General features: G+C 49.4%; 1 protein-coding gene across 1 annotated transcript; it reads right to left on the bottom strand.

Moving 5' to 3' along the window:
- Positions 1-247: 247 nt before the first annotated feature.
- ZDHHC22 (zinc finger DHHC-type palmitoyltransferase 22) lies at positions 248-6,155 on the bottom strand. Its single transcript, XM_061463664.1, has 2 exons — positions 5,180-6,155; positions 248-1,424 (listed from the first exon to the last, which is right to left on the bottom strand). The coding sequence occupies exons 1-2, from the start codon at positions 5,739-5,741 to the stop codon at positions 1,159-1,161; spliced, it is 828 nt and encodes a 275-aa protein (XP_061319648.1). The 5' UTR covers positions 5,742-6,155; the 3' UTR covers positions 248-1,158.
- Between the last annotated feature and the right edge of the window lie 21,302 nt (positions 6,156-27,457).

Below are 27,457 nucleotides of genomic sequence, written 5' to 3' on the forward strand. Positions count from 1 at the left end.
CCCTGTAGTAATTCCATTAACCTCCTTAATGGAGTTATAACATGGAGGAATTTACCCCTCTGCAGCAGTGCAAGAGGGAATTGCGCTGGAGAGCCTGTAAATATGGTGTGGCAGGGATGTCCGAGGTAAACATCTTTCTGTTTGTTTTAGCGCAAAGTGAAGCACCCTGACCAGCTGGAAAACCTCCCCATCTGCTGGGATTTTGAGCTCTTCACAGCATTAATGGTGCAGGTGCCCCCTGCAGGGTTCAGACACATCAGCAGGGCTCCTGGCACCCTCCTGACAGCTCGCTGTGTACCCACACTTGTTCTCTCTCTCTCCCAGGCAGGCATAGCCTGCCTCATTTCACAGCTTCTCAGACACAGCCTTTTCATTCACCTTTGCGGTTTCCTCTCCTTGTGCCTCTGTCTGATTGTGATTTATCTGCTTGCTGTTCCCCATCAGAAGGGCAGCTCTGCCTGGACTGTGTCATTGGGCAAAGGACTGCTAAAAATAAGTAGCAGAGCTGCAGTCCTGACTTACCATTGCATAGGGAGCAGATCAAGAACAGAAATGACAAATTCTGAATTTCTCTTTCTCTCCCTGATTTTCTAGCCTCTGGAGAGGTTTGCCTGCCGCATTAGCCATGTGCATATCCTGCTCCTAGGCAGCTTGATTGCATTGCAGTTCTGTCATTAAAGGCTTCTCAGTACTATGAAGTCACCTCAAGTATATAAGAGCCAGAAAAGGCACCCTGCAAATCCCTCCTATGGAACAGACACCCTTTTTGCAGTCTACCACAACAGCCCACGCTCTCTGAAGCTCCTGCTGCGGTTCATTAGGGACTATACAGGGTGGCTAATGAGGCTGGGGGCTGGAGGAGTAAGGCAGGAAGCCACAGAAGGGTCTGACTAATTTTTCTGCTAGTTCACAGACTGTTGCCACATATGCAGGTGCACTGATGTGACTACTAAGCTGCAGTAACTCTTCATCTACGTGGTTTGTGATCTCCTTGTTAATATGCTAAATTTATTCTGTTTGATAGCCAGTCATTTCCTCCCACGGAGACTGCAATCCTGAGAGATGGAGTAGCCCATCTCTTTAGTGATCCAGGAGACAGTGGGAGAGAAGAGGGAAGGTGGTGTGTACATGGGATACACACACACGTTCCCAGGAATTTTATTTCTCTTTCTGCCTACGGCAGTCACTTCCCACGTTCAGCACAGGGATGAGTAGTCCTAGCAGCCACCTCTTGCCAAAGACCTCTTGCAGGTTCTCCCTCCAGGGCCGGGCTCTTACCACCATCCCCTTCCGCACCTGGTACCGCGTCTGCCCACGAAGGATCAGCAGTATCTGGTGGCAGCAGAAGCCAGCGCAGGCCAGTCCAATCCCAAGCCAGAGGTAGAGCATGAGGATGACAAACATCTCAGAGCTAAGGAGAGCTCCTGCAGGACAAGAGTCGGGGGGGGTAGGACAATAAGAGAAAGAGTTCAGACACACTTCACATGCCAGGGTAACACTCAGCCCCAAGATAAGCTGCCTATATTGTCTCACCACAAGCACGGAGTTAGGAGTGAGACAGGCTGGTTCCTCTAACTGTGTAAAATTGTTTCCTTTGTAGCATCTGATGCAATGGACCTTGCTGGGGAAATAATAAAATGATAATGGTCTCCACACACTTCTCCTTTGCTGTTATTGCTGTTATATTCTAGATTATAGGGTCAAATTCAGTCAGAAGTGAAACATATCTGTAAGACTTCAGCACTATTTTGAAGTTTGGTTAATTTACTTAAGGATCTACTCCCTCATCACAGTGAATCTAAGATTTCTAGGTTCCTTTTGAAAAAAGATGTGGGTCCTACAGCATGTAGATGCTTCCAGAAGCTTTACCATGTGCATTAATACTGGTATTTCTCTCTCATATTGCTATGTGCATATATATATATATGTATATATAAATAAAAATGTTAAAGGAAAAATAAAACAGAAATTACTTTTCTACCATTGAGCACAGACAGTTTTCATATGAATACAAGAAACAGAAACATAAAACTTTCCAAAATACAATCCAAATACCCTTTTTAAAGCTGCTTCTAGAATACTCAAAATACTTTGTAGGTCAGAAACTCCTAATTCAACAGCTTTTGTAGTATGTATTTATGTTGAATATAGTTAAATAAAAATAGTCTGTGGGCCTCTTCCTCTACAATGATTTTAGAACTCCTTCTGGAAGATAGAATAATAGCAGGTATCACTGGGTGACCTTACAGTGCATAGGCAGATCTAAAACCCATTAAAATAATAACTCTGTGTGTGCATATGAATGTGTACACACATATTCTGTGTATGTTGGTATATTATTAAATATCCATGTTTATATAAAGGCACAGAAAGCAAATTAAATGCATGTCAATACTGGTATAAATAGTGGCTGTCCTCTCACTGGTTCCTGTGAGGCTTAGCAATGAAAAAGCTCTCACATGCTCCTGTCCCTCTGGAAGACCATGGGGCAGACGGGCTTGGGCAGGTAAAAGCTCTTGTTGCTCTAAGGCCCTACAAAAGCATTTCTTCTGGAGCAGGGATTACATGGAAGGTAGAGGTGTGGTGCATAAAACAGGTGCGTGGCTGTTCCAGTTTGAAGTTCAATGCAAGTGTGGCTGAATAAGAATCTCTTGCCTCTTATACAGAAGGCTGGATTAGGTGGTGTCATTTAGTTTTGCAATCTGTGAATCCCAGTTTCTCCACCTGGCAGTGCTGTAAGTGAGAGATAGGGGCTGAGCAGTGACAATCACATCAAGCTTTGGGCTCAGCTAGCAGGCTTCTCTGAGGATGATTTGTAAGGACACTAACTACAGTCTCAAGCTTTCAGAGATTGTCCTCACTTGAAAAGGCACAGAAGTCATTCAGTTTTTTTCTAAATGCAATGTTGTCTTTCCCTTCTCATTAGATTCCATTCAGCTCAGTGGGCTTCGTAAGCAATACAGCAAGGGAAGAACAAGCCCCTTGGGATGATGAAAAATCCTCATACTAATTCTGTCAGAATATCTTAATCTATCAGGTAGATAGATTAAGCTAAATATGGGCTTCTCTGCTCCTCTTTTACTGGACCAGACTGGGACAGACATTTGTTCTTTCTTACAGCTCCTATTCAGGTAGGATATGGAGAAAGATAACTATTTTCTTTAGAGCTTTTACAAGGCAGCTGTAAGCTTTATTTCTATGAGCTGATGAAATTTAACATCAAGAAAGTAATTATCCTTGAATCCCCTTGCAAATATTAAGCATCTCTGAGCCATGCTCTTCAGATATGTGATTTTTTAATTCAGGTTACCTACATAAAGCATTTTTTAGAATTTATGGATCCAATCTGACCTGTGTTTACAAAAAGGCCCTCCATTCGTCCATCATCACCACAGCCCATTTTATTCTCAGATTCACTTTTGCTCTAGCTGAGCTGTTGTGATCTCAATCTTATTGCCATACATTATCTATGCTAGAAAAGCTGAATCACAGGCTGAAATTATAGACTCTGGGTCAGATTCTGAAATCCATGTCCAAGCAAAGTCTGGGCAGAATAAGCCAAGTGAAATTTTTCCCAGCATGAAAGCAGTGAACACTCAATTGACATAAGTCCAGCATATTCACCCTTCATCCTTCTTTTAGTCCTCCTCCAGTGCAGAGAGCATGATGGAGACGAAGAAAGTTTTTTCCCTACTATGGCAATGCTCTGTTTAGATCCTACAACACTAAAGTAATAGTTATGTTAGCTGAAAAATATTATATAGACAACTATTCTGGGCTGTTTCTCTTTCCCGAACTGGAGGTTAACTGCGCCGGTAGAAACCTGGCAGGCCCTGCCTCCCAAGCAACCAAGACAACTATATACTGCTCTGTGAGGCAGCAGTTTTCACCCTGACAGAGCTAGAGGCTGGGTGGGAGCTGCTGCCTGCAGAGGGTGTTCTGGCTCCCAGCCCTCTGTGTCCCTCTCAACCATTGCCCACGTGCTGTCTTTGGCACTGCACTTGCTGACACCAGAGCTGGGGCACTTCAGTGGCTCTTCAAACACATGCCAGAACCCAGCTCGGTGCAGATGGATCCTCAGAGTCAAAGAGAGAGAACTAATTCCTTGATAATCTCCTCCCACACCCCTGCTCTCCCTCCCAGGCTGCTGTGCTGAGTTTAGGCACAAGGGAAAAACATTTCCAGTGTTTTTAATGTTAGTGAAGCTCATGCAACATTATTTACAAAAATTCTTCTACTTGGAAAAAGGACTCCATAAAAATGCCATGGCAGGATTTCGTGTTTATTGTCTCTCAGTGATTACCATGACAAATCTGCTAATTTGCCAAGTAGAGAGATACTTGTTTGTTTTCAGAGGGCAATCCTGCAAACCCAGGCTGGAATCTGAACAGCTAAAGGGCCTCTCTGGCTCCTGTATTCCCAGCAGCAGACTCCACACTCAGATCCCATTCAACATTTCTGGTGACAGTGCATGAGCCAAAACAGACTCCAGGCCCTGCTTACTGAAGCTGCAAATCTAAAATATATGGGATATGTATTTTAGTCTAACAAAAGCTGATCTAAGCGTGTAAGACATGAGCTGCTTGCGGGGGCAGGGAGGGAGAAAGGGCATTTCCAGCAGTCACTTCCAGGACAGAGTAAGAGTTTAGGCTGTCAGCATAGTCCCCCCCCATAGTGAAGGGGGAGAGTGGACCTGAGTGAAGAGAATGAGAGTATCTTGACTCGGATAAGGGGAACCTGCAGACTTTTAGGATACAAAACCCTACAGTCCTCCCTACCTCTGCATGCAGGCCAGGCAAAAGATCCCCCTCACCTGCAGTACAAAGAGGAAATCCCTCTCCTCCATCTAATCGCAACACACTTCCTGCATGACAGATAGCCCTATTCTATCACTGGCAAGCTGGCTATGGGGCATTTTCCAGAACCTAATGCATTAGAAATCGGGTTGTGTCTGCAATCCAGAGTAAGTCCCAGCCTCTATTTCAGATGAAATGAAGTCCTTTGCAAAGGCTGTCTCTAGCCTGCAAAGTGAGATTTGTTGAACACAGACAATTGTCCCTCTGGCCCATTTCCCCACCACAGCTGACCCACACAGCTACCAGAGGAAGATCATATCCCCTGCAACCCAAGCATCTGGGAGAAGGAACATGCTCCTCATCTCTGAGGAAGGAGTCCTTACCTGAGAAGAACTGGCTGATGGAATGAGGCAGCAGAGTGAGGAAGGCCAGAGGGTTCGCAAAGGACATGGAGAGTGCAGCAGAAATGTAAGCCATGCCTGCCACCAGGGAATCGAGGCAAGCCAGGGAGGTGTAGAGGCAGAACATGATGAAGTTTCGCATGTTCCTGCTCCCAATGCAGTTCCCTGTGAAGAAACAGTGGTGGTCATGCCTCTGGGTGACTCTGGCACACAGTCTACAGAAGTGAGTGCTGGGCAAGGCTGAACCAGGGGACCTGCTTCCATCCAGCCAGTCCGCCACCACTTCGGATCCTTTGCCCAAATTTAAGCCCTTGCCCAAGTCCTCGGGGGAGCTCTGGATCACAAGGACGTAGTTGCCTAAGGCATTAGCTGAGAGGAAGAGGAAGAGGGCCCCATGCAGCAGAGCAGGAGAGAAAAGTGGGGTGGTGGAAGGGTCTCTGAACATGCTGGGGATGAAGAGAAAGATCTGGAGGACGAAGGTCACTAGGGAGATGCACAAGAAGTAGGCTGGAGCGACAACATTGAGAAACCTGAGAACTAGCATTGCGGATTACGTTCCTGCAGGGGAAAGCAAGGAGAGAAGGAACATCACCGCTCCGGCTGCACACTTCATCCTTCCATTTCCTGCCGGGTCCCGGCCCCGCTGCCTCCTGGAAATGCCCTCCGGGGGCCGCTCTCAGTCGCCGCCGCCGCCGCCCCACGGTCGCGGCCGGGCTGGGACAAAGGAACAGCCCGTGGGCAGTGACCGCTCCCCAGCGCCCGGAGGAGTCCCCCCAGCCCGGCGCCTGCCGCGGGTACTTGCAGCCGCGGTGCCCCGGAGGGGCTGCGGAGGGTCGGGGGGAGCGGCGGCTCCCGCGGTGTGCCGGCGGTGCGGGCACCGCTCTGCTCGCCGAGCAGAGTCCCTCTGCCAGGCGGGGTCAGTTTTGGTATTGCATGAGAGGAAAAAAAGGTGGTGCTGGAGGAGGGGGGAGTGAATTGAAAAGGCGGGGGGGCGGGGGGGGGGGGGGGGAGAAGGGGAGGGGGGAGAGGTTGCTCTAATCCACTGCATTACGGATCAAATCCAATGCTCTAATTTATCCTTTAAAGCCACGGATCTACAGATTACCTCTATGACCGCTGCCCTGCTCTGCACGAAATTAGAAAATGCACGAAACAGCTGGTCAAGTGCTGTTCGGATGCAACCTGCGGCTCGGGGCTACCGAGCCGGGCGGCCCCGCAGCCCCGGCTCCGATCGGGCACGGCGCATCTCCGCTGGCCTGACGGTCACCCTAGACCCGAACCCCCGGCCCCGGGGCTCAGCTTGCATTGCCTTGCATCACAGAAAAGCCCGGGGGACCAAACGCAGAGGGGAGACGTCCGGGTGGCGATGTGAGTGCCCCGGCACACCAATCACTCCCTCGCCAGCACCCCCAGCGCTCCTCAGCGCTGCGGTGCCTGCAGAGCCCCATGGCCGGGGGGATAGGGCTCCCCTTGTCCCTGCGGCGCGGGGGGCTGCACGCCGCCACCCTGCAGTCCCCTTGTCCCCAGGGGCGGCGGGGGCCGCCCGGTACCGGCATGTCTGGCGGCGGCGGAGACGCTGCTACCCCCCGCCGAGGCGAGACCCCCGGCCATGCCGAGCCCCCCGCAGCAGCCAAGCCGGAGCACAGCCCGGCGTCTGCCGCGGACTCCCCCTTCCTCTCGCTCTCCCTTTCCCTCTCCCTTTCCCTCTCCCTTTCCCTTTTTTCTTGTCCCGCCCGGTTCGGCCTTGTGCCTGCCGTACCCTCTCGACCCGTGTTTGTCCGTCTCTTTGCCTGTCTCTCTCTCCTTGTTCTGTGCTTTTCAGTCCCTGTCCTCTCTTCTCCCTCTCCTTCGCTCTCTCTCCCTCCCTCCCCAGACTTGTTCTTGCCTGGTCCTCTCCCTCTCTCGACTCTATCCCTACCGGTGTTCCTGTCTCTGCCGGTGCCCCTTTCCGGCCCGTCCCCGCTCGATGGCCTGGAGCTCTCCCTTCAGCACCACCCGCACCTGCGCCGGGTCCCGCCACCTGCCCCTGGCTGTGCCGAGATCTGCCTGGGGCGCTGAGGTTCTGACAGACCCACGGGGAGAGCAGAAGGGTGGAAAGGGACCTCCTGCTCTTCCCAGACAGTAGAGCATCTTTCCTTCCCGCAGTGTGGATGTGGGAGGCAGGATGAGGTTGCAGTGTGTCTCCCTATGCCCCAAAGCTGCCCCAGTTGGAACCAGCATACGAGGCAAGAGGAAAAATGAGGGAACATCTCTGCAGGTTCAGAGCCAACCTGGGTTTGTAGGGCACCTTTGCACAACAGCAGGTAGCTAGGAAACGATTTGAGCTGGGCAGGTGGTGCCTGGGCATTGTGGCATGCTGGTAGAAGCTTTGCAGACATGTGTTTACCCTCTGACAGCTGCCCACCCTCACCCCACTCTGCCCACCTACACAGCCCTTGTACTGTCTACACAGATGCAGCCTCTCGCTCTCCTACACACCTCCGTGCAGCACCCTCCCAGCTCTGATGAAAAGCCTCCCTGTCTCGCTCCCACAGATGAGCCACCCATGAGAGAAGAAAGGGAGAGAAGAGAGCTGTTGAGCTGCAGCTTTGCCTCTGGAGGCAGGCAAACTCTGCTCTGGTCAAAAGTCAAAGAAAGATGTGTTTAACCAAATCTCAGGTCCTGGGCTTACTAGCCAGCCTCTCAGCACAGATTCTGCTCCTCCAAAAGAGACTCTCACTTTGCCTGGAGGTTCAGAGCAAGATTGAAACATGTTTCATGTCTCAGTGTCTAGGGAGAGAGGCCTGGAGGAGAGGAGAGTGGCTGTGTTTGTCTGCTGCGCAGGTGTAGCAGGGTTCTTCATCAGACCTAACTTTTTTGTCCCAGATAACTTCCATGATTCAACATTTCTGAGAAAAAACAGTGTCACTAATAAAAGCAGGAGCAAACCAAGCCTGTAGGCACTGGATCTGCAGTGACAAACCACCGAGAGACATCTTCGGCGGAACTGGAGGGAAAGCTGCTCAGAACTGATCCAGCTTTCACTCCCACCTCCCTCATTCTCCTGTCACAACTACTGAGAATAAAAATCTCCAATGCTCCCTCAACTCATCAATTTAAAGTAGACTGAGCCTTGCAATAGAGATACAGGATCCAGCCTGGGTTTTATCTTTACATAAGCAGACTGTGTTTTCTCCATGTTTTAACAGCTTACATCAAAATAATAATAACAAAAAATACAGAGAAGCCTTTTCATGTCATGGAAGACTGAGTGAAGGGACTGTGTCTCATGGATGACATTAATCCTGCCTCCATAGGGAGTGTCAGGAGCTGTAACCAAGCAGAGGGAGGGAGAGAGGAAGAAAGGAAGGGAAGGAATAGTGAAAGGGAAGTGATAAGGAAGGAACAGGGAAGGGAAAGAATAAGGAAGGGAAGGGAAGGGAAGGGAAGGGAAGGGAAGGGAAGGGAAGGGAAGGGAAGGGAAGGGAAGGGAAGGGAAGGGAAGGGAAGGGAGAGGGAGAGGGAGAGGGAGAGGGAAGGGAGAGGGAAGGGAAGGGAAAAGGAAGGGAAGGGGGAAGGGAAAAGGAAGGGAAGAGGGAAGGGAGAGGGAAGGGAATGGAACAGAAGGGAAAGAAAGGAATGGGGAAAGGAAGGGGAAGGGAGGGGAAGGGAAGGAATAGGGAAGGAATAGGGAAAGGAAGGGAAGGGATAGGGAAAGGAAGGGAAGGGAGGGGAAGGAATAGGAAATGGAAGGGAAGGAATAGGGAAAGGAAGGGGAAGGGAGAGGAAGAGAAGAGAAGGAATAGGTAAGGAATAGGGAAAGTATAGGGAAGGAATAGGGAAAGGAAGGGGAAGGGAGGGGAAGGGAAGAGAAGGAATAGGTAAGGAATAGGGAAAGGAAGCAGAAGGGAGAGGAAGGGAAGGAATAGGGAAGGAATGGGAAAAAGAAGGGAAGTGAGGGGAAGGGAAGGAATAGGAAATGGAAGGGAAGGAATAGGGAAAGAATACGGAAGGAACAGGGAAAGGAAGGGGAAGGCAGGGGAAGGAATAGGGAAGGAATAGGGAAAGGAAGGGAAGGGAGGGGAAGGAATAGGAAATTGAAGGGAAGGAATAGGGAAAGAATATGGAAGGAATGGAAGGAATAGGAAAAGAAAGGGAGGGAATAGGAAAAGAGTAGGGAAGGAATAGGGAAGGAATGGGGAAAGGAAGGCAAGGGAGGGGAAGGAATAGGAAATGCAAGGGAAGGAATAGGGAAAGAATAGGGAAGGAATAGAGAAAGGAAGGGAAGGGAGGGGAAGGAATAGGAAATTGAAGGGAAGGAATAGGGAAAGGAAGGGAAGGGAGGGGAAGGTAAGGAATAGGAAATTGAAGGGAAGGAAGAGGGAAAGGAAGGGAAGGGAGGGGAAGGGAAGGAATAGGAAATGGAAGGGAAGGAATAGGGAAAGAATAGGGAAGGAGTAGGGAAGGGAAAGGAAAGGAGTGGAAAGGAAGGGAAGGAATAGGAAAAGAAAGGGAGGGAACAGGAAAAGAGTAGGGAAAGAATAGGGAAGTGAAGGAATAGAGAAGAGAAGGAATAGGGAAGGAATAGGGAAAGGAAGGGAAAGAATAGGGAAGGAACAGAGAAAGGAAGGGAAGGGAAGGAATAGGGAAAGGAAGGGAAGGGAAGGAACAGGGAAAGGATAGGGAAGGGAAAGGAGGGGAAGGGAAGGAATAGGAAAAGAAAGGGAGGGAATAGGAAAAGGGTAGGGAAGGAATAGGGAAGGGAAGGGAAGGGAAGGGAGGGGAAGGGAAGGAAAAATCCATTTTCCACTGGAATGGAAGAATGGTGAAGCAGATCCCCCCCCCCCCCCCCCATTCTCTTTAAGATGCTCCTGCAAAGTGATGCTTATGATCTGTCACTGTCAAAATACTGGCTTCGTATTTTAGGATAAAGTAAAAAAAAAAAAAAAAGAAAAACCCACCAAAAAAAACACCAAAAAAAAAGTAATTCCTCATTCAGTGCTGTAGTGTTGATATGATGAGCTGTTGGCAGGACGGGGGAGAAGTTGTCTGGGGATGAATTTGCCTATGCACGTGCATGTGTATGCAAGATGGGTAGATAAGGAGATGAGCACAGGGAGTATGTGAATAACAAGAACAGTAGTTAATTTGGAGCAAGCATTAGAAAATAACAATATTTACTGCAGGAATTTGATATTTTCCTGCTGTAAAACCAACATAATGAGAGAACTTGGATGTGTGGCACTCATAAATATTATCTCAGTTTTCCTTCTCTGTGGAGATAGAGTTCCCTTGGACAGAGTCTGCTTGTGACCCATGAGATGGAGTATTTCCCCATCCCACCTTTCAACCATAGGTAAATCACTTCACCCATGTGTCAATATTTTCCTGGTTTTTGAATAGGGTAGAGATTATGCTGTATGCCTTTCTTTGGAAAACCTTGACAGCTGGGCATAAGGAATTCCTGTAAGAGCAATTTATTGTTGTTATTACATACTGTGTAGATGTCCTCCAGAAATTAGCACAGCATATCACAGCCAGCCCCTCTCCCTCACCCCAGACTTGACATTGCTGAGTGTCACCATTCTGCTCTCCCCTATGTCCAGTCCAGGCGGGGGCTTTCTCTGTTATGGGCCCTTTCCCTTATGTCCCTTCAGCAAGCAGGGTGAGAAGGCGCTGGAATAATCTATACAGCTGTCATCCAACTGGTGCTTTCATCTTCTAGTTCAATAACCTGGGCTACACTTGATGATGACTGGCAGGTGACAGTTTTGGTAGCTTGGTTCCCAGATCTCTGAGTTGTCTGTGCTCAGATGTTTTAAGAAGAATAAAATACAGTTTCAGTGAATGCCATGCTCTGATACAGCCTGCTCAACATCTTTCAAGGTCTCGCTTTAAATTGAATCCCAAATTATGTATAATTTCTTCCAACTCCAAACGTGCATTGCCTCAGACAGCCCCATTAGTTTAGCATTCATGATACAGTCTGATGGTGGTTTTTCTCTGAAATGAGCGAGTTAATTTCTGCTATTTGCTGTGATCATTAGGAAGAAATTTATGGTTTGTCATAAATCCGGTGCTGCTTGCCTTAAATTATCGCTTAAATACAAGTCTTATCAAGGCTTTCTGGGCCTCTTTTCTTTCCTTTTTTTTTTTTTTTCTCTTTTCCCAGTTATTTAGCTTTAAAAATGATCAGGTCCTGAAGATCTCTGGAGGTGGAGCTTCTCCACCACCTCCAGGCAATCTATTCAGTTCACTGTTATCCTTTCAGAGTATTTCTTCATGCCTAACTTGACACATTCCCTTGTAGCAGTCTAAGGCCTTAGTCCTCGCCTAGTGGCTACAGAGTAAGATGAACCCTTTCACTCTGCAGTCTTTCACATACTTGAAAGTGGCTACCATGTCTTCTCTAGATGAAGCCACCCTTTTTCCCTCAATCCTTTCCTTTGGATTGTGTTTTGGAAACCTCTGAAAAAAAGACTGAAGGACCAGGGATATTGGTAGTGTTGTTCAACTACCTGAGAGCAGAGAGACCCCAGCACTGAGGCCAGGCTCATCAACAGCAAGTAGTCATATTTTATCATCTACATTTTTGATGTAGATTGCCAGTTGTGGTATATCAGTTCTGCTGGGAGGTTCAGTGAGGAGGACACTTACTAACAAGAGGAGAGATGGTAACTAAATGCTTGACAGATGGGCATGACTTTAGCACACTGTCAAGTGTGTGCTGTGTCTCAATTTATGACTTAAGCTACTGAAACTCTTTTTCAGCTCCCATCTGGCCAATCTTCACCTGCCCTTCCCTCTTCCTTCCTTCAAGGACAGTGTTGAGAAAGAGAGCATTTTTATACAGCCATACCTCCTGCTTCAGTATGCCGAGGCTTCCCCAGGCTGGTACAGCTGCTCTTTTCTCATTACAAACCTCCCAGCTTATCATTCAGTGTAAAACTAAGCCAGTATGTAACGTTTGGTGTACAAGGTATTTATGCAGGGACACATTATGATTCCAATAGAGACATGCTTTGAAAACCAATCCAGACAGTTCTAAAGTAAATGAGTAAAATAATCTGCCACCCAATGATATATCCATGGCTTGCTGTATCTTTGTATTTGAGAGACATTTTCAGGTCAGTAAGCCATGTGAATGAAGAGGAGAAATGGAATTCAGAGGGGAAAAATGCACCTAGAACCCAGCTCTTCAAAAGGGCTTGTTCTCCACCTTTCCCCGTGACGATGTTCTTTAGTGAGTAGATGTCCAGCACTTCAGAAGACAGAGTGAAACGTTTATTGACAAAGGGTCAAGCCCCTCCAAATGAAGAAAAAGTTCTTGAGTAGGCTGTAAAAGATATTTTATGTCTATCAACCAAAACCTACCTTCCGAACATCTAAATAGCAGCCCACTGCACAGACCAGGCTGTTGTTTCTGCCAGAAAGTCCAAGACTCCGGTGACTCCAGTAGCAAGAGCACCAAGGGTATATTTAGACAAGGAAAAAACTTGTGGCTTTCTAATACATGTCTTTGGGGTCTCCTAATTCACAGTATATATATATATTTCTTTTATTATTTTTATTTTTTTTTAACTGGACTTGGTGCCTACACTACAAGGAAGGCCATCCTTTAAAACATTAGCTAATTTATTTTCTGTGCTCTGCCTGAGCTGGCTACATGGGACTGTTTCTCCTCCTGCAACCAAGGAGCTCCCATGATGGTTGCATTCCTCTGATGCTGGTGGTGACTCACAGGGGGAGACCTGTGACTGCGGGATACCCTCTATTTACAGATGCTGAACAAGGAATACAGAGCTATTGTCACAAAAAATCATAGAGCAGTCACTAACATTGACTCACCCTGTGTGAAAGTCCTTATGTGTCTCTCTGTCCTTCCTAGCCTATCTCCCTCATCCCTGGAGTCATATAGACATCTTGTCATCTTTTGGGGAGCAGATGATAAAGACCAAAGGGACAATGTGTTTCCAAGGAGCTGGGATACTGCATTGTTGGTGATGCTCTGGGCTGTTCTAGCTGGCCTGTACAATGAAGCACCAGGCCTGCTAGAAACAAGTGCACTGAGTCACAATTTAGAGTGTGCCCTGCTGTGTTAGGAAAGCTGTCACAAAAATCAACATTTGGCTCACTTGCTGCTTGCTGGTGGTGTCAGGAAACAAACTTTTGCAATTCAGTAAAGTTCAGTGTGTCAGAGTGTAACAGCAGGAAGGAAAACTGTTGAGGACAGAAGGGAAGGGACTGTTGCAGGGTAGAAGGGACTTATGGGCCTTAGCTCAGCCCATGGCTATTGTCCCTGGCAGTGGTGCACCCACTCCTCCATCCCCTTTGCCCTGCAGGTGACCCTGAGCCCTGTCTCCATAACAGTGTTTGAAGTGTCACCCCAAGGGACCCGAGATCCTTCCCTTCAAGTGCCTACAGTTGCCCCCTTCATTAAACCCTGACCACATCTGGCTGGGTACCAGAGAAAAGGATGAATGCTGTGGCAAAAAAAAAACTATAGGAAAGCTTAGGCAGAGCAAAGAAAAGGGAGGAGGAGAAGGGGAAAATGCTACATTTCTTCCTGCAAAGCTCTGAGTATCTTCTGCAGGTGTCTGGGTGCTCTCTAACTCCCATCATCCCCAGAAAGCTTTGGTACCAGACATTATACCCTGACAACAAGATGTCATCCAGGGATTTGATTGGACTCTTCCTGCTTTCAAGATACTTCGGCTAGTAGAACAGTACACAACAAAATGTCCCTTTCTGTTTCAGCTGACTGATTTGAAGCTCCTGAGCCAAACAGATAAAGCCAACTGAGTGGTTCCATCACCCCTAGGTGAATACCACAGCAAGGAAAGGTATTGAACCCATTTTCATTTTGTTCTGCATCATTTCCAGACAGGACACTGCGGGGCAGAGCTCTTAAGCAGTAGAGAATCAAAATAATAAATGTAAATTGTGCTTATTGCAGGGGAGGATTAAAACCCAAAGTAAAGGACATAAATATGTGAGGGTGGTAATCTGAAGCAACCTACTGTCTGTGGGAGCAGCTCCAAAAGCTGTGCACTGCCCTGCTTCACAGGGTTGGCACCTTCCTCCCCACCTCCAGCTGGGTGCCCAAACCTCATCTGCTCTGTTGTTGTTAAGCATTGTGTCAAATCTGTATCAGGCACATAAAGGCACAAGAGTCCTGGTCTTCCTTTCTGCTTGTGAAGTGTCATGCACACCTAGGCAATCCTATAAATAATAAAGAACAATAACACATGCACATATTCATAACCAAGCCACTGTTTACATAGTGAATATTCAGCACCCACCAGATGGTTCTTCTTGCACTGTCTACAAAATGGAAATGACCAGTTACTAAAGATAAAATATTCCTTCCCTTTTGCTGCTTCCCTAGGGCTCCTACTTGTTGTTCTCTTGCAGAACTGCTGCTCTCCAGAGAAGTAAGCCTTTCAGCCTTGGGAACAGTGAAATCAGATCTGAAATATGAAATGTTTCAGCAGAAGTTGCAGATAAATGAACAGAGTGTTAAATCAATTCCAGAAAATAGACTAGGATTAATCCTCCTGCCTGCCACAGCAGTGCTCTGGGAGAACTGATCTCTCCCTGCCACCACATGGCTGCCGCCCTTGCCATCAAGATGCTCCTCCAGTGGGTCTATAACAGCAGTTCCTAAATTACTTTGGCTCTGCAAAAATGCTCTCAGCTAGTGCACTACATGCACTGCACACAGCCACTGCCTCAGCCACACTGCAGGTGGCAATGGTTTTAGCTACGTGTTTGCTAAACAAAGGGCCAGGTTCTGCCTGCTTTGTTTCCACCATCCCCAGTGGTGCTGTTTCCATTATGTAAAATGCACTAACAGCACCGACAGCAGAGACCAGCCCTCCAGCCCCTAGTGCCAAGTCAAAAACCATCTCACTTCTTCCCCTTTGCTGTCCCCATGTGCCATATGGACAGTTGCCCAGCTCCATTGAAGCAGCCAGTCCCGTCCCATCAGGTACCTGGGTATGAAAGATACTGGGCTCAATCTCCGACAGATTAGAAGGAGCTAGAGCCCAGGATCTTCACTTTCTGAGCACATATTTAAGCCTTTAAGCCCTGGATTTGGTGCAGAAAAAGGGCCATTATCCTGACCAGTCCAGTGCTCACATGGAACAGATTCCCACACTGATCCCTGAGGGGGACGAGGTGTTTTCTGTGCAGCACTAAGCCAAACCTCTGTTGAGTCCCATTCACCATCCAGGGCATCCTCTAGGCAGCATTCTGTCCATACTGATGATGAAAAGCATCTTTTCCTGGAACAGATCTGGCTTGCTTTAGAGGAAGAAATTCTAAGCCCTGATCAGGAAAAGGATGAGAGGCAGAACCAGGTTCTCTTCTGAGGAGGCTGGAGGCAGCCCCACATTCACCGGTTTCCAGCCCCCATGTGGCCTGGACTCCCAGGAGAGGCAACAATATTTCTTTGTGCCTGGGATGTATGAAGATATCCCTTGGGCCCTGAGGCCAATATCCTTTCTGAGCTGGGCAGGGCTGAAGGGTAAACCTTGTCCCAGTAATATCATCTCCCTAAATAAGCCAAGGAAAAAGAACTAAAGATGCTCCTTTCTTTTCTTGGCTGAAGGAAAAGAAAGCCACAATTAGATCATGGATAGCTGTTTGCCGCATTCCAGGAACCACCTGATGTATTTGGTATCAAACAAATGAAACCCTTGGCAGTGCTCTGAGTGAGCCCAGGGTTAGGCTGATGGCACCATATCGAGACAACCACACATCTGACTGCCTGAAGAGTGGGCATACTCCTGCCAGATAATATTTTCCCTCATTCTCAAGCTTCTGGGCATCTCCACAGGCCAGTGATGGTCCAGGGCCAACAGAGCCAGTGTAGTATCTGTTGTGGGGGTGCTACCTTCAGCCTTAGCTCTTGCCCCTTCTTGCAGGGGCAGTGACTGAACAAGGAAAACCCAGGAGAGCACTGCAGTGGAGGAGCAGCAGACCTCCTCAGTGGAGGACTGCAGAGGATGACTACAGAGGACAGCAGTGTAAACAGCAATGAGCGAGGTGAATTATTCACCCCTGAAGACCCAGTAAGAGTTATTGGGAGAAAACAGGAAAAAGAAGAATAAATACAAGGGAGAAGTCCCCTTGCAGTGAGACTTGGACTTGCTCCAGACTTGTCTTCACTTACTTCTCTCAGATTCCTGTGTGGTGGATTTGGGGTATGCACAGCCAGTACCAGCTTTCCAAAATGCCAGCCAGCAGCAGAAGCCAGAATCTGCTTCACTCACAGCTGAGGAAAGGGGGCTGCCCCATAGAGCTGGAGGGGGGCAGTGAGCAGCCTGTGTCCAGAGAGCACAGGGACAGCAGCCACGTAGGTGGGAGCAGGGGCAGGGTCACGTTGGGGGTTCCGAGTGGATTGTGCCAAGGGGAGCCCTGGTGTGGTGTGGAAGGAGCTGGGAAATAGGAGTGGAAGAGGTGAAGACGTGGGGATGAAGGGGACTTCTGTGTGTTGTGAAAGCTGGAAAGACGAGGGTGGTCGGAATTAGAAAGAGCCAGTGGAGGGGCTGGGGTGATGGCCGGGAGGGGGGCTGAGCAGGAGACACCGGCTTCCAAAGCACCCTCCCGACCCCAGTACTTCTCCTGCGACCTCCCCGGGCACCCAGCTACCCTCCCCGGGCCCCTCCTCCCCCCCACCCCCTTTTCCAGGACTGCCGCTGGCCCCTCTCCGGCACCTCTGCAGCCGGGGAAGAGCTGCAGGTCCCCGTACGACGGAAGAGCCCATCCCACATGGGGAACGGCAGCCGGGGCTACTGGGGAGCGGCTGGCACATGGGGACTGCAGAGCTGCCCCACACACCGGGAGCGGCGGGGATGTCCGGGCTAGCCGGCAGGTGGTGCTGGGAGCTCGCTGGGAGGCAGGGAAGCGACGGGAGGGAATAGGGAAAGACTAGGAAAGGGCTAGGGAAAGACTAAGGAAGTACTAGGGAAGAGAGGGAAAGACTAGGGAAGGGCTAGGGAAAGGCTAAGGAAAGACTAGGGAAGGGCTAGGGAAGGGCTAGGGAAAGACTAGGGAAGGGCTAGGGAAAGACTAGGGAAGGGCTAGGGAAAGACTAAGGAAAGACTAGGGAAAGGCTAGGGAAAGGCTAGGGAAAGACTAGGGAAGGGCTAGGGAAAGACTAAGGAAAGACTAGGGAAAGACTAATGAAGGACTAGGGAAAGACTACGGAAAGACTAGGGAAAGACTAATGAAGGACTAGGGAAAGACTACGGAAAGACTTGGGAAGGGCTAGGGAAATTCTAGGGAAAGACTAAGGAAAGACTATGGAAGGACTAGGGAAAGACTAAGGAAAGACTAGGGAAAGACTAAGGAAGGACTAGGGAAAGGCTAGGGAAAGGCTAGGGAAGACTTGGGAGAGGCTAGGGAAAGACTAGGGAAGGGCTAGGGAACAGCTAGGGAAGGGCTAGGGAATGGCTAGGGGAAGACTTGGGAAGGGCTAGGGAAACCCTAGAGAAACACTAGGGAAAGACTTGGGAAGGGCTAGGGAAAGACTTTGGAAGGACTAGGGAAAGGCTAGGGAAAGACTAGGAAAGAGCTAGGGAAAGACTAAGGGAAGACTAGGGAAAGACTAAGGAAGGACTGGGGAAGGCCTAGGGAAAGACTAGGTAAAGACTAAGGAAGGGCTACGGAAAGGCTAGGGAAAGGCTAGGGAAATACTAGGGAAAGGCTAGGGAAAGACTAGGAAAAAAACTAAGGAATTACTAGGGAAGGTCTAGGAAAGGACAAGGAAGAGCTAGGGAAAGACTAGGGAAGGACTTGGGAATAGCTAGGGAAAGACTAGGGAAGGACTAGGGAAAGGCTAGGGAAAGACTAGGAAAAAAACTAAGGAATTACTAGGGAAGGTCTAGGAAAGGACAAGGAAGAGCTAGGGAAAGACTAGGGAAGGACTTGGGAATAGCTAGGGAAAGACTAGGGAAGGGCTAGGGAAAGGCTAGGGAAAGACTAGGGAAAGACTAAGGAAGGACTAGGGAAGGGCTAGGGAAAGACTCGGAAAAGACTTGGGAAGGGCTAGGGAAATTCTAGGGAAGGGCTAGGGAAAGACTAGGGAAACACTAAGGAAGGTGCTAAGGAAGGGCTAGGGAAAGACTAAGGAAGGACTAGGGAAGGGCTAAGGAAAGACTAGGGAAAGACTTGGGAAGGGCTAGCAAAAGACTTAGGAAGGGCTAGGGAAAGACTAGGGAAAACTAAGTAAGGACTAGGGAAGGGCTAGGGAAAGACTTGGGAAGGGCTAGGGAAAGACTTGGGAAGGGCTAGGGAAAGACTAGGGAAGGGCTAGGGAAAGACTAGGGAAACACTAAGGAAGGTGCTAAGGAAGGGCTAGGGAAAGACTAGGGAAAGACTAAGGAAGGACTAGGGAAGGGCTAAGGAAAGACTAGGGAAAGACTTGGGAAGGGCTAGCGAAAGACTTAGGAAGGGCTAGGGAAAGACTAGGGAAAACTAAGTAAGGACTAGGGAAGGGCTAGGGAAAGACTTGGGAAGGGCTAGGGAAAGACTTGGGAAGGGCTAGGGAAAGACTAGGGAAAGACTAAGGAAGGTGCTAAGGAAGGGCTAGGGAAAGACTAGGGAAGAGCTAGGGAAGGGCTAAGGAAAGACTAGGGAAAGTCTTGGGAAGGGCTAGGGAAGGACTTGGGAAGGGCTAGGGAAAGACTTGGGAAGGGCTAGGGAAATACTAGGGAAAGACTTGGGAAAGGCTAGGGAAAGACTAGGGAAGGGCTATGGAAGGGCTAGGGAAAGACTAGGGAAAGACTTGGGAAGGGCTAGGGAAAGACTAGGGAAAGACTAGGGAAGGGCTAGGGAAAACTAGGGAAGGGCTAGGGAAAGACTAGGGAATGACTTGGGAAGGGCTAGGGAAAGACTAGGGAATGGCTAGGAAGGGCTACGGAAAGACTAGGGAAAGACCTGGGAAACCCTAGGGAAAGACTAGGGAAACACTAGGGAAGTGCTAGAGAAGGGGTAGGGAAAGGATAAGAAAGGGAAGGAAAGGGCAATTATGGGAAGGGAAGGACTCAGAAAAGAATAGGAAAGTGAAACGTAAGGAAGGAAAGAGAAAGAGAAGGAATAGGGAAGGGAAGGGAAGGGAAAGGAAGCACAGCCCTACAAACAGACTCACCACAGAAAGCCCTGACAAGCTGCTTCCAAAGCCTGCTCCTACTTGGGTAGTCTGGGCAACCCTTGTGTGGCCCTGACTACCCCCCAGCTGGAGGCCCCAGACATCTACAAACATGGTCTTCTTCAGGGAAGCATGACTCCTTCCTATGCTCTCCCTTACCAGAGAGGCAGCCAGAGGAAACTGAGCAACAACTAAGCTGAAAGGAAGCTGCAATCCCACCCTCACTGCCAGGGTGGGATCAAGTCACCTCCCCAAAGCCTTCATCATCTTGCCCAAGGGGAAGTAGCAGCAAATGAAGGAGCTACAGAGAGAAAATCATCACAGACCACCAAACTCACTCCAGCACAACTGACACACATACTGGATTGGTCACCGACAGGGAGCAAGAGCTGCTGCATCTACCTTGTGTCAGTGTGCTAGAGCTCTGCCTGAGGCTCTTGGAGATCTGCTGAAGCAGTGGCAGAGCTGCCAGTTGCTGAGCTACCTGAGAAGATGGATGAAGGACCAGAAACAAGGCCCTGATCACCAGTGACCACCAGTGTTTCAGGACTCTACTCTTGTCCTGGGGTAGCATTGTTAGCCGTTAATCGTATGTCATTCACTCATGTTTCTCTTCTAGTTTCAGGTCATTTGAGCATTCCCAGATCCTCCTTCTTGTAACTCCAGCCTGTTCAACCCTATATTACCTCTACTTGAGTGGTGGCTTCATTTTAGCGCATGTGGAAAGGAGAGGAGGGAGAAAGGAAGTTTAAAGATCACGATGAAGCAAGTTGAAGATGATAAACTGTAAGTAAAGCCAACACCATGATCAGGGAAATTACTAAATAATTACTTGTTGATGACTAGGCTCAAAAATTGACTGCATGTTCCAGGCTAAGAAGTGGGTGAAAACAGCTCATGAGTGTGTCAGAAGAGTAAAGAGGAGTTGTGCTTTTCACATGACATGTGGCTTACCCATGCAGCCCTTTGCTGCAAGGTGTTCTGGATGACCACATTGTATATGGCACCCAAATCTCTTACAAGAACAATTTGCAGGTACAGGATGCCTTGTGCTGGTGAGTGGGAGAGGGCAGTGCTCTGTTCTTATGTTCTTCTAGAGGTGTTTGCTACCAGCTGCTTCTAGAAGCAGAATGCTAGTCCACAGAAATATCTTTTATTTCTTTCTGGTGGTTTTTTTTTTCTCATTATGTTGCTATTCTGTACATGGAGGAAAGGATGACGAGCTAGGTTTTGTTGTGCATTTTGTATGTGATACAGCCTATTTAATGATTTTCATAAAGGGCCAGGCCACCATGTATTTGCTAGCTGCGCTGCTGGCAACTATTTTAGCTGGGGAGAACATCAGTGCATTGAGTGTTTGCTCCCAGGAAGGCTGGGAATGTGGGCAGGGACAGCCTGCACACAGAGGCCTGCTTTTGGCCAGAACAGTAATATGGTTCATTACATGATGGGCATCTTCCTCGCTGGGTCTCTAGGCTCAGCCTGTCAGCTTACATCCTTCCCCCATAATCCACTGACATTCTCATTAAAAACACCATCACTTTTCCCTGGCATCTCTGCAATCAATCTTTCATTGCTCGAATCATCACAGCAAATGCCATTTCCTGAAGGTCAGGTGCTCAGCCTGGATCTTCTCCTCTGTCAGGAACTGGCAGTTGCAACTCGTGACATGGAGGGGTCATTTCCCTGAGACTTGCAGGAAAGATTCGACTCTGATCCATGACCTCCACTTTAGGCTCCATAAACCACATATTTATTTTGTTTCTTTCTTACACACATGTGCATCACAGAGGGGGATGTGTTTTCCCCAGAGGGAATTAACCTGCATTCGTATCTGCATGCATGTCCAGACCACAAGGAAGCAACACAGCATGCCCTGGGCTTTCAGAGCAGACATGGGGACAGGTCAGTGTGTCTGTTGTTGAAAGGGTAGGTGGGCAGTGGGCCTGACCTCTGGGGAAGTACAGACTAGCTGCGTCCAGAGTAATGAAAGGATGTTTGATGTACAAAAGCTGGCTTGGTGTTACCAAGTGCAAGCCTGCAGGTATAGAAGAAGAAATCCAATGGGTCCTTCTTCAAGGGGGTGAGCAAAGTGCTAAATGCTGCAAAAGGCAGGATCTGGGGTGGGAAGAGTGGAGGAACATTTGGCTAGTGGCAGGATGCTGGGATAAATAGAGGAAAACCCTGAGCAGGAAGCTGCACCAGATGCTTGCAGTGATACAGGAGCGGGTGGGAGAAGCCTCAGGGCCCTGCTGGAGGCAGCAGTGGCTGATCTCTGGGAGGGCTGGGGTGGTATTCTTTCAGATAAGCAGCTGGGTTTCAGCTGCACTGGTGGCTTGGGCAACTTGAGCTCCCTGTGCTGATGGCCCAACCACGGTGCCTTTTGGAGCAAGGCTGGCAGTGGCTGGGCAGCACTGTGGGCAGACCTTGCTTCCCGAGGGCAGCCAAAAAACCGGGACCAGAAGCCATGGAGTGCTCCCACGCTTGCAAGTGCTGAGCACTGTCCTGCCTGACTAGCAATTGGGAAGAGCCAATTAGCATATTTTAATGTAACGGATTAGTGCCTGGTCACGCTGCCTGGGTGGTTGGTGATGCTCGAAGTGGATTTGAAATTACAAGCATGCAGGCACCAGACCACTAGGGAGCTGGCATAGAGGAGAGGCAATTTCTTGGATTAGCAGCTGCGGCCTCAGTTTCTATTCCCAATGGCAAGCTGCCTTCAGAGAGCACTGCAAAGGTCCAGGGTGAGCACTTGAAAATTAAGAAATTAACTTCCTTTAATTAACAGAATTGGGGTGGCTGCTGTGATGGTGGCTCAGCCTCTGCTGCAGCTCTTCCAGACTCTCCTTTTGCAAAGCACGAGCCCTGTGTTCTCCTGTGGGAAAGGAGAAGCATCTTGCTCGGGACCAGAGATCCCCTGCAGGCAGATCCCGGGGAAAGGAGCAGAGCCCTGCCCTGTGCAGGGGGATGTGGGTCTGTCGAAGCCGGCTCTGACACAGATTTTGGGGTGTAGGTGGGAAGTGCTGCCCTGCATTGAGGCCCTGGCCAGGCTGTGCATGGCTGATGCTGCCTGCCCGGACAGTGCTCACATCCTCCCATGCTCAGGGATCCAGCAGTGGTGCACTGGGAGAAGCTGCTGCCTGCTGGAGCTCTGTTTCCTTAGCTATGGGAGGCAGGAGGTATTTCAGGAAGGAGGCAGGCAGGTGTGGGGAGCAGCCTCCCTCCTGAGGCTCACTCACCCTTCCTTTGCACCAGGACTAGACTGCTCAGATTCCATTTTCCAGGTGCTTGCTCGGAGACTTGAATCCAGCTGGAAGGAATGCCAAGCGCCCACGGCCCGGCTGAAGTCAGCACAGAAGGTCTGTGCCCTGTGCTGTGCCAACAACAGAGGAAACCACCCAGCATCGCTGGGCAAATGCACTTTAACCTCCTCAGGTGTGAGCTTCCATCAATACCCAGGGGATAATCTCCCCCTTGTCCTAGGGATGAAAAGAAATTCATTCCTCCTTTTGAAGCGTGAGCATAATGTAATGATAAGAAAAAAATCCTCCAAGGAAACAAGTAATTCTGTCCTGGAAGCAGTCTGCAGGTGAGAAGGTCTGAGGCAACATCCAGCTTATGCCACTACCAGCTATTCCCAGCCCTGTTTCCCACTGCCATGTTCAGACCTGTCCACACTGCAGAGCCCCATGAAGCCCCACTGGCTCCCTTACATGTGCAAGGGAAGTGAGGGCGCTCTTCCATGGTTGCCTACAGGCAAACCCTGGATGAGGGCTTGTGAGTTGTGCTCGCCACACCCCAGCTGGCCCACCTATCCTGGTGGTAATCAGCCGGCACGGGGACATCCTGGGATTGCTGTGCCATGCTAGGCTGGCCTGCTTGGGCACACAGACACAGTCGTGTTGGCTCCAGGAGCAGGAAACAGCAGCTAAAGGATGTTTTCATACTCACACCCACCCCAAGTCTGCCCCTGGCCTGCACAAGCTGCAGTTTTCCAGGGACATACACCAGCTCCACAGGGATATTCAAAGGCACATCCCTGGCTAAATGCCACACCTTTGCCAGCACTTGGCTCTGAGGCTGGGAGACACAGGAGCTGCCCAAGGAGAAACTACAAGCCTTTTTCTTTTCAGATGAGCAAAGCAGTCTTTTTCTCCAGTCATTGTTCTCAAGTAGTCACCATCTTGCCTGAAAAGTGTCTAGACAAACTCAGCCTGAGTCCCTGAGCCTGCCTGGGCTTTACAGCTTACATAGTAAAAGCCGTAAGAAATGGAAAAGGGGAATTGCAATTGGGAGCATCACACAGACAGCAGGATGCAGTGCTACAGCTCCGACTATGAAGCAGCTCCCTGTGCTGCATCTTCGTGCTGCCTCTGGCTGCGGCTCTGCATCTCTCCTGCACTGCTGCAGGGTTTAAGCAGTGCAGGAAGGAGGTAAAGGGCTGCTCTGCACATAGAGCTGGAGGCTGAGCCACACGCTGCTTGTGCTTCCCAGGGGTGTGGAGGGACTTAAAACCTTGCAATGCCTAAGCCCTTGTAAATCCATAAGAAGAACCTGTAAGGATCTTCTTGGAATGAAGTCACAGTCACCGAGGCCCAATACATATTGGAAAATGAAGGATTTTTTCTCCTTGCTTGGATTTCTCTGGGTTTACCTCTTGGTCTGTTCTCTTCTGTTCAGTTCCATGCAGTTCAGTTTGGTTTGGTTCGGTTCAGTTCTGTTCTGTTTTCTCTATTCTGCTCTATTCTAGGCACAATCTGGGCCAGAGCTAGGAAGAAACAAGTATCAGCAAAGCATTTGACACAGTCTCCCACAGCATCCTCACGGCTAAATTGAGGAAGTGTGGTCTGGATGATCAGGTAGTGAGGTGGACTGCGAACTGGCTGAAGGAGAGAAGCCAGAGAGTTGTAGTCTATGGGGCGGAGTCTAGTTGGAGGCCTGTAACTAGTGGAGTGCCTCAAGGGTCAGTACTGGGACCAGTATTATTTAATATACTCATCAACGATTTAGATGAGGGAATTGAGTGTACTGTCAGCAAGTTTGCTGATGACACTAAGCTGGGAGGAGTGGCTGACACGCCAGAAGGCTGTGCTGCCATCCAGCGAGACCTGGACAGGCTGGAGAGTTGGGCAGGGAATAACTTGTTGAAATATAACAAGGGAAAGCGTAGAGTCCTGCGTCTGGGCAGGAACAACCCCAGGTTCCAGTATAGGTTGGGGAACGACCTGTTAGAGAGCAGTGTAGGGGAGAGGGACCTGGGGGTCCTAGTGGACGACAGGATGACCATGAGCCAACACTGTGCCCTTGTGGCCAAGAAGGCCAATGTCATCCTGGGGTGTATTAGAAGGGGGGTGGTTAGTAGGTCGAGAGAGGTCCTCCTTCCCCTCTACTCTGCCCTGGTGAGACCCCATCTGGAATATTGTGTCCAGTTCTGGGCCCCTCAGTTCAAGAAGGACAGGGAGCTGCTGGAGAGAGTCCAGCGCAGGGCAACGAAGATGATTAAGGGAGTGGAACATCTCCCTTATGAGGAAAGACTGAGGGAGCTGGGTCTCTATAGTTTAGAGAAGAGGAGACTGAGGGGTGACCTTATTAGTGTCTATAAATATATAAAGGGGGAGTGTCACGAGGATGGAGCCAGGCTCTACTCGGTGGCAAACAATGATAGGACAAGGGGTAATGGGTACAAACTGGAACACAAGAGGTTCCACTTAAACTTGAGAAGAAACTTCTTCTCAGTGAGGGTGACGGAACACTGGAACAGGCTGCCCAGGGAGGTTGTGGAGTCTCCTTCCCTGGAGACATTGAAAACCCGCCTGGACACATTCCTGTGTAACCTTATCTAGGTGTTCCTGCTCCGGCAGGGGGATTGGACTAGATGATCTTTCGAGGTCCCTTCCAATCTCTAGCATACTGTGATACTGTGATACTGTGATCTCCAAGGAATGGCATAGGCACAGGGTAGGTTTTCTCAGCTTAGTGTGATCCTGATGTTTTGGCAGACCAAGGGAGGGGGAGTGGGTGGTCAGTCCTTTGGGACTGGGCTAGCTCACCAGCAGCAAGGTTGCCAGCTCTGCTCAGAAGTCAAGATTTCCCAGCAGCATTTGCCACTTTAACTGATGGAGCGTATTGGTTTCCATTATGAAGGAAGTTCAAAAGCAGAGTGACCAGCAGGTTGAAGGAGGTGATCCTGCCCCTCTATTCTGCTCTCATGAGACCTCACTTGGAGTATTGGGTAGAGTTCTGGTGTCCTCGACATAAAAAGGACATGGAACTGTTGGAACAAGTCCAGAGGAGGGCCACAAGGTTGATCAGGGGACTGGAGCACCTCCTGTATGAAGATAGGCTGAGAAAGTTGGGGCTGTTCAGCCTGGAGAAGAGAAGGCTGCGTGGAGACCTCATAGCAGCCTTCCAGTATCTGAAGGCGGCCTAACAAGGATGCCGGAGAGGCACTCTTCATCAGGGACTGTAGTGGTAGGACAAGGGGTAATGGGTTTACCCATTTAAGCAGTGCTTCAGGGGAAGTTCAGGTCAGATATAAGGAAGAAATTCTTTATTGTGGGGGTGTTGAGGCACTGGAATGGGTTGCCCAGGGAAGTTGTGAATGCCCCACCTCTGGCAGTGTTCAAGGCCAGGTTGGACAGAGCCTTGGGTGACATGGTCTAATGCAAGGCATTCCTGCCCATAGCAGAGGGGTTGGAACTAGACAATCTTAAGGTCCTTTCCAATCCTAACCATTTTATAATTCAGTATGTCAGAGAAGCCATGGCTTGTGCAAAACAGTCTGCACTTGCTGAGAAGTAGTATATTGGATATTGGGAACTCAATGGCAAATCATAATCACAAGTAATTTTAGGAAAACCTACAGATCTGTTTCTCCCACAAGCCTCTGCCTCTCAGCATTTGCACAGCACATATTGTACTAAACCAGCACAGTCCTCTCTGCTTTTCCTGAGGCAGACAGTGTCACCTGCTGCCAGGCAGCAGCCAAGCCTCAGTGACGCTGTAGGACTGGTGCTGGCTTGTCTGGAGTAAAGGGGGCAAGCTGTGTGACTTCTCCACATCACACGTATTGCTGGGGCTGAAGGAGATGACAATGAAAGAGATTTGGAAATCTTTTTTTTTTGTTCAGCTGTTCCCTAAAGTTTTAGGCTTCTATTGTTTGCGCTATAGTAGCTTCTAGAAGTCACCAGTCAAGGAAAAGGTCTTATTTATAGTAAAGTTTTATCTAAATGCACCTTGTTGTAGCCCACCTGTGCTCTGCACCATGCTCCAGCAGAGCATAAATCGTCTGAGTCCCACCTCAGGCTTGGGGAGCTTGAAAAAAAGAGACACTAAGGGAGACACCTGGTTTTCACCCCCTGGTTCCTCATGTCTGTGAGCTGTGCCAGCCTGCTTCCACCTGTAGTATGAAGGAAGGTTCTTAGCTGACAGTTCATTACGGTTTTGTTCCCTGATGCTTCTCCTGGTGGCATTTATAGCTGTGCTTGTCAGACTGGAAGGTCCTTTAAATGGCAGGGGCTTGTACTTCTTCACCCTGAAAAAGATTAAATGAGCCCAAAGGAGCCTTCAGTGGATGCTGCAGAGCAACACTGTTTACTCAGCATCTGGAGAAGCCACAGATGTGGGTTCCCGGGCTCCCTATGTAAGGCGGCAGCAGTGAAGCACCTGGGACTTCCCTGCAGTTACATTTTGTGCCATTTGAGATAAAAGGTGCTGTTGAAGTGGCCGTTACGTGGTAGCCAAGTTCCGGGTGTGTACCTGATCACTCGTTGTGAACAGCGGTGTCCAGGCGAGACACCCAGTATCGCACCCCTGGATGTGCTGCCAGCCGCTCCTCCAGCATAGGGTACGCTGCCTGCATCCTCACGGACTGGAGAGATGACGAGCAAGGTGGAATTGTTAAGCAAAATCAGGCTCTCAAAGCCCCTTTGCACCTTGCTGGCTCAGGTCCCTGGTCCCACCTGCCGGTCACTCCCGATGGCAGAAAGGCATGGCCGCTCTGCGGAAATAAGACCCCTAGGAAGCCTCTTAGCTACCACCTCTGCCACGCAACTGAGCGATGCCGCAGCAACGACAGAGGCGCTTTGCACAGGCTGTTGAGGTCTCAAACACACCCATCCATC

Source organism: Pezoporus flaviventris, unplaced genomic scaffold, assembly GCF_033815535.1.
Source record: "Pezoporus flaviventris isolate CSIRO_AGI_PZ_B2104156 unplaced genomic scaffold, CSIRO_AGI_Pfla_v1 ptg000036l, whole genome shotgun sequence".
Lineage (NCBI taxonomy): Eukaryota > Metazoa > Chordata > Aves > Psittaciformes > Psittacidae > Pezoporus > Pezoporus flaviventris.

Excerpts from the sequence above, each read along its gene's own strand:
- ZDHHC22 (XM_061463664.1), bottom strand. The coding sequence starts at position 5,741 with ATGCTAGTTCTCAGGTTTCTCAATGTTGTCGCTCCAGCCTACTTCTTG. Across the intron at positions 1,425-5,179 it reads CATCAGCCAGTTCTTCTCAG|GAGCTCTCCTTAGCTCTGAG; the intron begins GTAAGGACTCCT and ends CTTGTCCTGCAG.